Raw genomic sequence first — 12,525 nt, 5'->3', positions numbered from 1 at the left:
TTTAAAACAGTAAAAAGTGTATTTCTGAGAGCATTTTTAGGCTTTTCTGAAAATCCAACAGAGACAGTGACGTAATAAAAGATGTCAATTTATTCACATTTTACACCATACATTAGAAGTCCTCTCCAGCACACTGACTGAAACCACTAAAATACTGTTTACATGATTCAAACATTTGTGTAGATTCTTGTTAATAGTTATTTTTATATTATCGGTAATAAATGTATATTTTTAGGCTTTATTTAACAAATAAATGTGACAAATAGTTTTTTTTATCAGTTTATTATTATAGACGTTATCATTCAGGAAATAATTCACACGACAAGCTGATGTCTTAGTTCTTTTTGTTGTTAAATAACAGAACAAACTCGAACAAGCGATTATTAACTATATGTGGCTGTGTCTAAATTAGATCTGCAGACATTTGACGTTTCCCTTTACTGGTTCAGGGAGTATGACTGAAAGAGTGAGCATTTTTGGACACTGCTAGTGTTTATTTATTTTAACTCTTTCAATTAGTCTTTTGAATTATTATTCACTAATTAAGACATGCCTTCATTATAATCTAAGCATTACTGTACTTCAACTGTATTTGCAGTGTTAATGGAGTTTGATAAGGCAGGTCAAGAGGTTTAATTTGATATAACGTTACACTGTAATATCTCATGTTTAAATTAGTACACAAGCGCTCACCGTCAATAACTTACATTTGAAAGTACAAAATATTAGACAAATCTTACCGGAGAACTATTTAAATCAATTGAGGTAAAGTCGGTGATAAAAATAACCATGATAAAACTCCTCAAACTCAAATGAACAAGTCTAAATACTCGAGGATATGCGTTACTTTGAAAATCCGTTTTATTTCGGTCCAAAACAAACTGTATTTCTCAGCGGTTACGCAGAAGCTCCGCCCACATCGCCAAACTGACCAATCGCGTATTCATGACAAAGGAACAGGTATCGATTGGGTTTACAAAGCATAGACTGTAAAATGATTTAAAGATTAAGTTCTTATGTATTAAGGTATATATTGTTATGGAAGTTTTAGTTTATTGAGATGATGACTTTTGACAGCGTCCTTCAGAAGCAGCCAGGAGGTCGCTGTCTAGATGGGATACACGGCTGGCCGGAAGTGCGAATCGATCAAGTCTAGATAGGATACCGCTGCAGCTACACACCGCAGCTATAATTTTTTACAGTGCTGTGACGCTTGGTTTAGGGTTGGGGTAATCGTTAATAAAATGTAATTTATTGGGTAATTTAATAAATAACTTAAATAAGACTCGGTACAACTACCAAAGAGCATAGAAACACCAAGAGGCGACAGTTATTTGGGGAACAGCCACTAGATGCCGCTAGTGTCACGTGGCGGACATTTTGGCATGAAAAAAAGTAAGATTAACAAAATAACTTAAATTAATTTTTTTTTGTTTTACTAAAATTAGAATGATGCAAAAACGAGTATACCCTACGATAAAACTACTTTATTTAGTTTGTATGGCTTCTGTGATATTTAATGACAGCACCAAGACTTCTGTGCATGAAATGAACAAGTTGGCAACATAAACCTTTTCCATTCTTTAAAAATGACCCCTCTATTAGAGTTGCTCAAAGAGATGCTTAACTTAATGTCTCTTCAGATTTCCCAATATGTGTTTAATTGGATTCATTATCCGGTGACATATTTTTAATAATAATATAATATATTTATTAACATAGATGTGTATATGTATGTATGATGAATTTATGAGGCAGAATTCAATCACATTGAACAAAGTGGCTTTTTACATAAAAGCTTTTTTAGTCTTTTTAAACAGACAACACTGAAAAAAATACTATTATAACATACAATACTGCAACAAAAAGTGTACTTTCAGTCTGTTATCAACATCCCATTTTAAAAAATCATGTTAACTTTATTTAACATGTCAGCATTCATTTATATTATGCCAGTGCATAAACTATTAATGTAGTTTGAAGTAATTTCACCTAAAAGTGACAGTACCCACAAGATAAGTATAGTTAAAATATAAACATTAAGTCTGTAAAATAAACTATTAAAAGTGCTGATGATTGTGAGGTAAGTCCTCTTCTATTGTCGTCTTTAAAGTGTCACGAAACACTAAAACATTCTTTGAGATGTTGACCGTCATATATGTGTTCCACGCTGCTAAAAACACTATTAGGGCACACATATTTCACAACAAAAAGAGAAAATTGATTAGGGTTAGGTTTGAAACTAATTTTTGAAGCTGCATCATGGTGATTAGATCCTTGCGTGTAATCCAGCTTGGAGAGTGGATGCTGTTCCGGCTAGTACATTGTGACGTCTCTGAGTGTGCAGCATAAATTCATGAGAAAGACTTGATTCAAACCAATCAGTTCGTGTTGATTGTCCTGTCTCTACAGATTTGGTAAGTGATCGATCATTGGTCTTTGTTCGTTTATTTAGATGGCAAAGTTAGTTTGAATCGTCAGCAGAACTCTTTCAGTGTTTAAAGACACACCTTAGTCAAAATGATTTAGTTACTGAGTTTACAGTACGTTCATACTACTACAATATTATGGACTGAAAGATCTGCTGTAAATGCAGCTCTCCAAGAGTAAGCATGTAAACACCTTCATCAAACTATTACCGTCGTGTAGGGTTTTCGGCGCATTTTGAAACAGGATAGTCTATACACACACAGCTTTCTGACGCTATGTTACCTACCAAGTGCATCTAAGTTACAGAGAAATGTGGAGGTTTTTGTTTTCCTCCTATTCGCCGTGTGGTATCAAAAATTCCATTAAAACAACTCTTCTAGCAGTTCCTTGCATTCAGTATCTCATTTGTCACGGGGGGGCATACATGACATGTTCCTGAATGAAAGAGAAAGTGCCAAACTGCAGTTCAAGTCGACAAAATAATAATTTGGAAAGTAATTCGATTACTGATGTCCATGTAAACACAGTCACCGTCTTTCTCCCCTTCGTCTGTGTTTGTTTTGCCTCTGTAAAAATCAGCGCGTGCTCCCATTTTTTATGCAAAACCTTTCCTCTTTCCCTCCCCCAACACTCCCACCTAAATAGAGCTGGACTCACCCACTTTCCTGACTTTTTCCAAACTAGAGGTGTGAAAACACCTTGCTGAGGCAGGGAAGTTTCGTGGTCTTTAAAGGTTGTATCTCAGCTTTAATGTGCTTTTTAAATGAATGAATGAATGAATGAAAAAAACAAAGCAAATATATATATTGCGGCTAGAAGGGCATCTGCTGCGTAAAAACTTTCTGGTTGGCGGTTCATTCCGCTGTGGCGACCCCGGATTAATAAAGGGACTAAGCCGACAAGAAAATGAAATGAAATTAAATGAATATATATGTGTGTACATATATATATATATATATATATATATATATATATATATATATATATATATATATATATATATATATATATATACATACATACATACATACATATATATATATATATATATATATATATATATATATATATTGGACGATATGCAAACTGATGGAGTGTGAAAAGATCGAGCGTGTTGGGGAGGCTGGTCTTGATACAGTGCATGAATAACCTCTGAGAGCACTTCATCATGACTGGAGTCAGTGCTATGGGTCTGTAGTTGTTTAAACAGGGCACAGATGATTTCTTTGGTACACGTATGATTGTTGTGGACTGTCTTTGCAAGGTGTTGAATACCTGTTTGGACATCTGTCAGCTGTGCAGGACAGTCTTAAAGTAGACGGCCAGGTTTGTTATCAGGACCTGCATCCTTACGTGGGTTAATCCTAGACGGGGTCTTCCTCACATCGGCTTGAGTCAGATAAAGCACCTGGTCATTGGGAGGTGAGGGTAGTTTTTATACAGGTGTGTCATTCTGCATTCAGACCTTAAATAATCTATTGTGTAAAACATATGCTAAAGCCGCAACCCATCTCTGGGAAACATCCACACACACATTCACACACACACACACACACACACTCATACACACTCATACACTACGGACAATTTAGCCTATCCAATTCACCTGTACCGCATGTCTTTGGACTGTGGGGGAAACCAGAGCACCCGGAGGAAACCCACGCGAAGGCAGGGAGAACATGCAAACTCCACACAGAAACGCCAACTGAGCCGAGGTTGAACCAGCGACCCATCGACCTTCTTGCTGTGAGGCGACAGCACTACCTACTGCGCCACTGCCTCACCTTCATAGAATAATTATAGAATAGTATTTGCTTCACTTGAAAAAATTTATTTGCTACTGATTTGATGTTTGTTGATAAAGATGATTTCATAGTGGATGAGAATGACAAACCCTGTATATATAGGTGGCGAGGTCCATTTCTCCAGGTGGTGCCACTGGAATCTGTCCATCCTGAAGGTGGTGCTGAGCTGAACACAGACAAAAACAGACATCAGCCTGGTGCGACAATCCTCACAACTGATGAAAATGATGATTTTTGTAGTACATTTGTTATAAAGTCACATTTTTTAAACAAAAAAGTTATCCCTTCATGTTATTAATCAAGATATTTTGTATAGTCTGACTAAAGGACCATTCACACCACTAACACAATGACTATAAAGATAAGCATGAAACACTTTTCTGAAAATCATTCTGAATGGTGTCTGAGGTCAGAATGACGATTACATTCTGTGATAATATAATGAACTGCAGTGAGACTGTTACTGTGTCCATCCACCTATTTTATCTGCATTTTGGAATATCATATAAAACGCTTAATGGTAAAGCTAAGGTGTGCATACATTTGGAAAATGAGCATTATATAACTTATGTGCACAACTGAGTAGGATACACTTGGAAGATGTGGGTTTTCTGATGGATGTCCACTTCAGGATGGAGTAACACGTATAATTTCTCATGTCTTTATGCTTATGAACATACCTGGATGTTTAAGAGTCTAGATCAGGGGTGTCAAACTCAATTCCTGGAGGGCCGAAGCCCTGCACAGTTTAGTTCCAACCCTGCTCCAACACACTTACCTGTAGGTTTCAAACAAGCCTGAAGAACTCAATTAGTTTGATCAGATGTGTTTAATTAGGGTTGGAACTAAACTGTGCAGAGCTGCGGCCCTTTTGGAACTGAGTTTGACACCTGTGGTCTAGATTATATGATGACCTTAGTTTCATCCCTCTTCAGAGTACTTATGGAATGATATGTGTGTGATAGCTTTTCCTGTATGTCAAATAATTTGTTTCCTTGAGGATGTACCAAGCCAGGTCAGAGGTCATGGAGACCTTGAGTGGACCAAGGGCCTCATGTTCGAAGATTTATGTTGAATTCATACTAAAATATTGCGTACGCACAAAGCTTTAAATGTGCGTACACAGTGAAAAATTCAGATGTATGAAACACCATGTGAACATATTCTCTTTGTACATCTGAATTAACGTAAAACTGAGCGCACGTGCATGAGCGCAAAACCCCTTCCAGCCTCCTCTCCCCTATAAATATGGTAATGACTCGACTTTGGCAAAACCAAACGAGAAAGCAATGGCAAAAGCAAGCAAGAAGTGAAACTTCACAGAATGTGAATTGGAGGTGCGCCTATCAGGGTTAGACCGGAAAAATCTGTTATTTGCAAGTTTGTCCTTCGGAATTAATAACAAAAGAAAAAAAAACAGTGGGAGAGTTTAGAATATTACAGTTAACGCAGTGGGGTCTGAACATCGAACTGTGAACGAATTAAAAAGAAATGGTCTGATGTAAAGGTGCAGGTTAAGAGGAGAACAGCGTCACACCGTCAAAGTGTGGGCCGAACAGGCGGGGGAACGGGATGCTGAACTAACACCCTTTGAGGAGAGAGTTGCCTCAATTGTGGGCGACATAATTTTAGAGTTGATTTGAATAATTTATCTCAAATAGTGTCAGAGTTTTACTTACTTTTGCAATTTTTACATTAATAGATATTTAACAAATTTTTTAAAGTGATTAAAGGACTAATTCCAAAAACAAGTCTTGTGCAATAATTCAATTCAATTCAATTCAGCTTTATTTGTATAGCGCTTTTACAATATAGATTGTGTCAAAGCAGCTTCACATAAATGGTCATAGTAACTGGAACAGTGTAGTTCAGTTTTTAGTGTTTAAGTTCAGTTCAGTTCAGTTTAGCTCAGTTCAGTGTGATTTAATCATTACTGATCCTGCAATACATCCTGCAATAAGCAGGATGTTTTTCTGAACATTTTGTCACTGGTTTTATTGTATAATCTTATATGGTTGAATTTTTAGTTCATTCGTATAATTACATTTTTTTAACCGAGAAATTAAACCTTGTGCAACATAAAGGGCACATATTTATTAAGTCACACTGCAGATGGATATTATTGAGTCTCTACCCAAAGATGAAATCTCAGCATTATAACCAAGCAGTTGGAAACTAGTGGAAACTTCTGGAAACTACATGCTACAAAGAATACTTCATCGGTCGTTTGTTAAAGGAAGGATCAGTAAAGAGTAACTTACTGCTGGATATGTCTGGACAGATCGGTTTCTTCCTCAATTTCTCAAGTGTAAGTACGTGCGATTAAAGTTGTTGCCTCATTTACTCTAACTTGCAAATGTATTTAGTTGTGATTTGTTACTTATAACCACGTGTACTGTTTCAGGTTAACTCGCTAAATTCTCATATCCTGTGTAAAGCCACGTTAAAAACGCAACGCATGCCGCTTAGTTTACGCTCCGTGGAGGAGGGTAATGTGTGTGTGTGTGTTCGTTGTCGTCCGGAGGAGGGTTATGTGTGTGTGTGTGTGTTAGTGTGTGTGCGTGCGTGTTGTCGTCCGGAGGAGGGTTATGTGTGTGTTTGTGTGTGTGTGTGTGCGTGAGGACGAGGGCTATGTGTGTGTGTGTGTGTGTGTGTGTGTATCTGTGAAAAGAGCAGAGTCTGTGAAGTCAGTCAGTGTCAACCAATCACCAATCGCAACAGACTGTCATCGGTCCAATCAGTGCAGATTAGCTTCGTGCTAAGGAGGGGTTTGAGAACAAATGAATCACTGGACGATTCATATGGGAGTCGCTGAGATAATTTGGTAAAAATAAATTCATATTATAAGACCATAAAAGAGTTTTTTGACCTTGCATGCATATTAGACTGTTGTTGGAGACCCTTACAACCAAGATATGACCCTAATTCATTGATAATATGGGCTCTTTAAGTTATCTTCCCCGGCCCGCACTCACACTACCATCGGGCCTGGGCACGCTTGCGTCATCGATGCTGCACTGTTCAGTGAGCGCTCTCGCTCGGCACAGTGGAGATTCTCTAGTTATATCGTTTTAGTCGTTTGATATGCAGTGACATGCAGTCAAATATTTCGCCAAACAGTCCTTAGGGATGCGGTGACACGCAGTCAGATATTTCGCTGAACAGATCCGCCACTTTTTAGCGCTCATAAACAATCATAAAGCCCTCGTGCTGCAGCAATAAGGTCTGCTGAAGGTGCGCAGCTGTCGTGCAGTGAGGGGTTTGCGTCTTTAATAATCTATGGCAGTTTGCGTTCATTGAACAGTAAAATTGATTAATAAATCCATATGAAACAGTCCCTTAAATTAACATCTCGCTTTCAGTTTCGGGCTTTGGCGCAAAGCCCAAGTGAACCGCGCTCAGGCCCACCTCTTCCAACCGGGCCAGGGCCGGCCAAGTAAACCATGCCTGAGCCCGATTCAGCGCACTCACACTTCTCAAACGATCCGGGGAACGGGCCTGTGCACAGTTCAGATAGCATAGTGTAAGTAGGCCCTGAGAGTCCAAACACTGAAGAGCAAATTCATCGATACGTAGCTCTACCGATCACAAATTATGCAAGCTAGAGGCGACAGCGGAGAAGGAGAAAAACATCACCGATAGGCGAATGAAAAAAAAAAACCTTCAGAGAAACCGGAACTAATAGCGAGATGCACCCTTGGTCAGCAGCTAAGAGTAGATCATTGGTTATTTTCACTAATGCAGTTTCTGTACTGTGGTAAGCCCTGAAACCTGACTGAAAAACTTCAAAAACATTGTTCATCTGCAGAAAGGAGCATAATTGGGTAGAAACAACTTTTTCTAGTATTTTAGACATAAATGGAAGATTTGAAATAGGCCTATAGTTAGCTAAGTTGTTGGGGTCCGGTTGCGGTTTCTTGATAATAGGCTTAATAACAGCAAGCTTGTAAGAGTTTGGAACATGGCCTAATGATAAAGAAGAGTTGATAATGTTAAGAAGAGGTTCTCCTATAACAGGTGGCATCCCTTTCAGTAATTTTGTTTGAATTGAGTCCAACATACACGTAGCTGGTTTAGAGCTATTTATAATTTTATCTAGCTCTTCCTGTTCTAGGATTTTGAAGCGCTGTAGGTTATTATTATGATTCAGTGAAATATTTGCAGGATTTGGAGTATAAGGCGGTGCAGAAAGTTTAACATCTCCTATTTTCTGTCTAAACAATTGAAGTCATTCATGATGTCATCACTACTAATTTGCGATGGAACATTTTGTTCCAAGGATGACCGATTATTTGTTAATTTAGCAATGGTGTTAAATAAAAATCTAGGATTGTTATGATTATTTTCTATCAGTTTGCGGAGGTGCTCAGCCCTGGCAGATGTTAGAGCCCTCTATAGCTGGACATACTGTCTTTGTACGCAATTCTAAAGACCTCTAAATTTACGTTCCAGGGCACGTGTTGCTGTTTTGAGCGCACGAGTATGACTATTATACCATGGTGTAGTTTTATTCTCTCTAGCCTTTTTTTATTTGATGGGTGCCACAGTATTTAGCGTGCCATTAAAGATGGGATCCATACTGCTGATTACTACATCAAGATCATATGAGTTTGCGGGTGCATTACGAAATAGAGAAAGATCAGGTAAGTTGTTTATAAATTCATCTTTGGTTGACGGAACGATAGTTCTACTAGGGCTAAATATCGGAGCGAGTTTGCTAATTTCAGGTAAACACAGCTTATATAGTAAGAGGTAGTGGTCTGTAATATCATCACTTTGTGGTATAATGTCTACATCAATGACCTCAATTCCATAAGACAGAATTAGATCTAATGTATGCTTTAAGCGATGGGTTGGACCCACAACGTTTTGCTTTATCCCAAGTGAGTGTAGTAAATCCATAAATGCGAGCCCTAATGTATCGTTAGCGTCATCTATGTGGATGCTAAAGTCTCCTACAATTAGTATTTTATCAGTTTTGACTAGTAAGTCAGAAATAAAATCAGAAAACTCTTTTAGAAACTTGACATAGGGTCCTGGGGGTCTATATATGATGATTAATGCAAGAGATAACATTGGTTTTTGCATAATATCTGGAAGCTTAACATTAAGCGCTAATACTTCAAAGGAGTTAAACATAAGTCTGTTTCTCTGATTAACATTAAGAAAATTACTAAAGATTGATGCAACTCCACCACCACGACTAGTTTGACGAGCCTCATTTTTTTAATAAGAATCCAGGAGGAGTTGCTTTATTTAAACTAATATAGTCATTTTGTTTCAGCCAGGTTCCAGTGAGACAGAGTGCATTAAGATTGTTACCGGTTATTATTTCATTTATGATAAGTGCTTTAGGTGCTGGTGACCAGGGGCCTCATGTACGAAGACTTGCGTGGAAATCTTACTAAGACATTGCGTACGCACAAAGCTGTAAATGTGCGTACGCAGAAAAAAATTCAGATGTATGAAACACTGCGTACGCCGAATCCCACGCATATTCTTTTGTACATCCAAAGGAATGTGAAACTGAGCGCAACATGCACGAGCACAAAACCCCTCCCTGCCTCCTCCCCTGTATGAATATGCTAATGACTATGCTAATGGAAAAACCCTACGAAAAAGCAACGGCAAAAGCAAGCAAAAAGAGAAACTTTGAACAGAATGTGAATTGGAGGTGCTGCTTTCGGAGGTAGACCGGAGAAAAGCGGTGTTATTTGCAAGTTTGATCTCCGGAATTAACAACAAAAGAAAAAAATAGAGTGGGAGAGTTTAGCTGATGCGGTTAACACAGTTGGGTCTGAACATCGCACATGCGTGCATTAAAAAAAAGAAATAATGTGGTTTATATCTGTAAAATGTTGCAGCGACCTTAACAGTCTCAGTGGCGCTACTCGTAAGATGCATGTGATTATGAATTGATACGTTCGAGCATGAGCTCGGCTCGAATCCAGCGTCTGATGAACTCTTTCTTCTTTTTTCCCCCGCTACATATCAGATTTTGCCAACTATTTATCACGAGAAAGACAAGTAGGAATCATCAATAAGTTCATATCAATAAGCATCATATTTTATTTGCACATTTATTGAATGGAAATGTTTCTGATTCACGCATGCGAATTCATCTTCAGATAGCGTCTTTATAGCAATGTGCGTGCGGTAGATCGCTCAGATTACATTGGGAAAACAGGCGACCGCTGCAAATTGTACTTTAATGTTTAGCTGGTCAAATGTATGGTATGGGAACCTTATACCTGCTAGATGAACCTGTCTCATACAGCTGCCATTGCAAGGCTCAGACACTTTGTAGAGAGGAATTTAACACAACTGCCTCTAGGAGTCGCCAATGGAAATAAAACAGACACGCACAAAAAATGTGCGTACGCCAGCCATAAAGCTGCCGTGAAGCTGCGCACATTCCCACGTTCAGTTCATTGTTAGTAAATCCAAACGTGAGCGATTCTGAGCGTGAAATCTGGCATGCGCAAAGTTTTTGTGCATACGCAGCGTTGATACATGAGGCCCCTGATGTTTAGGAGACCGAGCTTTACGAAAGTTTTTTCTAGTTTGATTTTTAATAGATTATTAGCACACAGTACGTTTATTTCTTTATCTAATAATACGAGGAACAGACACAGTCTCTATAGGGTTAGCCAGATATGCATTACTGATGTTTAAGTGGGATGAACAAGAGACTATGTGGCTATAACGTGAATTTTGTGAAATTTTACTTACTAGTCAGATGGAGCGAAGTAATCTGGAGATGTTGTCCGACAGGAGTTCAGCTCCAGCTCGACTGGGGTGCGGGCAGTCAGGACAGAAAAGCCTAGGACGCTCCCAGAAAAGATTCCAGTTATTAGCAAAGAGCAATTTCTGTTCTTTACACCATTTTAATAGCCATTCATTCAGAGCAAAAAGTCTACTGAACCTTTTATTTCCTCGGCAGGCGGGCGAGGTACGTCGAACCATCTCGATCAGGCTCCTGAAGTCCTTCTTCAGGATCTCCGTCTGCCGGAGCCCGATGTCGTTCGTTCCCACGTGGAGGAAGATGGCACCAGGGCTCTCGGCAGCGCCCAGGATAGTAGGTATCTGTGTAGAAATTTTCTTAATGCGGGCACCAGGAAAGCAGAAAGTGCGTACTTTGTTACCTTTGGAGGAGGTGGCGTGGACGTGGCAAACGATCGAGTCGCCGGTGATGGCCACATCGCGACCCATCTCACGGAGAGGGGAGAAGCGGTTTTCAGATCTCGAACACGAGAGGCAGAGACGTTCTGCCCCGGGACCTGGCCCTGGCTGCACCCAGGGGCCGTGGTAGCCGGTTGTCGGCGTGAACGACGCCTGGGTGAGCCGCGTCCTTGGTGCGCTGGTCCTATACAGAGAAACACACCAAGTTGAGAGAGTGATGTGGTTGTATCTTCCACTTACCTTAGATGATGAGACGGCCTTAGCGTTAGGTACAACAAGCAGAGCTCGTTGTTTCCGCAGTCGCGTCCACCTCACCTCGATGGTGCGAATCTGGGACTCCACTGCTTCCAGCTCCAGCTCCAACACCTCCATCGATGCTTCTCCTGCACTCAAGGACAGACACACAAGCGACATTGTACAGGGTGAAGAGCAAGGCCAGTAAATCAAAAAAAAGAGTGAATGGAAGAAGTCGGTAGCTTTAGCTGACCAGCGGCGCTAGCAGGCTAAAGCTACAAACAACAGGCGGATGCTCGAGGGACAGAACGTTTTAAAGCAGTTTTGTTTGAATAAATGTATTAAGGGTTTGTTCACCCTAAGCAGAAGAGACAGATGTGGAAGTATTTTATGATTATATCATGGTGTATTTTTATTCTCTCAAGCCTTTTTTAATTTGATGGGTGCCAGAGTATTTAGTGTGTTAGTAAAGATGGCATCCATACTGCTTGTTACTACATCAAGATTGTTTGCGTTTGCATTTTGAAATAAAGAAAGATCAGGTAAGTTATTTGTAAACTCATGTTTAGTGGACAGGACGATAGTTCTACCAGGACAATATAGCTCTGCAGATCTGCTCATTTCAGGTAAACACAGTTTAAATAGTAACAGGTAGTGGTCTGTAATATCATCACTTTGTGGTATAATGTCTACATCAATGACCTCAATTCCATAAGACAAAAATAAATCTAATGCATGCTTTAAGCGATGGGTTGGATCAATAACGTTTTGCTTTATCCCACGTGAGTGTAGTAAATCTGTAAATGAGAGCCCTAATGTATTATCAGCATTGTGGTCTCCAACAATTAGTATTTTATCAGTTTTGACTAGTAAG

At 39.3% G+C, this 12,525-nt stretch overlaps 2 protein-coding genes across 14 annotated transcripts in view; both read right to left on the bottom strand.

Moving 5' to 3' along the window:
* Positions 1-12,525, bottom strand: part of efr3bb (EFR3 homolog Bb (S. cerevisiae)) — a 1,037,141-nt gene that overhangs the window by 328,150 nt on the left and 696,466 nt on the right. The gene's annotated exons all lie outside the window — the stretch shown is intronic.
* The window catches only part of LOC147839450 (uncharacterized), a 77,040-nt gene that overhangs the window by 11,658 nt on the left and 52,857 nt on the right, over positions 1-12,525 (bottom strand). For 6 of the 13 annotated variants that reach the window (XM_087298957.1, XM_087298958.1, XM_087298959.1 and 3 more), the window contains 4 exons: positions 11,733-11,800; positions 10,968-11,601; positions 4,192-4,401; positions 3,706-3,924 (listed from right to left, as the gene is read on the bottom strand). In XM_087298957.1, the coding sequence (XP_087155083.1) occupies positions 10,971-11,601; positions 11,733-11,800 (699 nt within the window). In that variant the 3' untranslated portion in view covers positions 3,706-3,924; positions 4,192-4,401; positions 10,968-10,970. Of the gene's footprint in view, positions 1-3,705; positions 3,925-4,191; positions 4,402-10,967; positions 11,801-12,525 lie in introns of those variants that run through there. The other 7 variants (XM_087298963.1, XM_087298964.1, XM_087298954.1 and 4 more) reach the window with 5 other exon arrangements.

Source organism: Danio rerio, chromosome 20 (assembly GCF_052040795.2).
Source record: "Danio rerio strain M-AB ecotype USA chromosome 20, GRCz13ab, whole genome shotgun sequence".
Lineage (NCBI taxonomy): Eukaryota > Metazoa > Chordata > Actinopteri > Cypriniformes > Danionidae > Danio > Danio rerio.
This window is presented reverse-complemented; position numbering and strand designations above follow the sequence as displayed.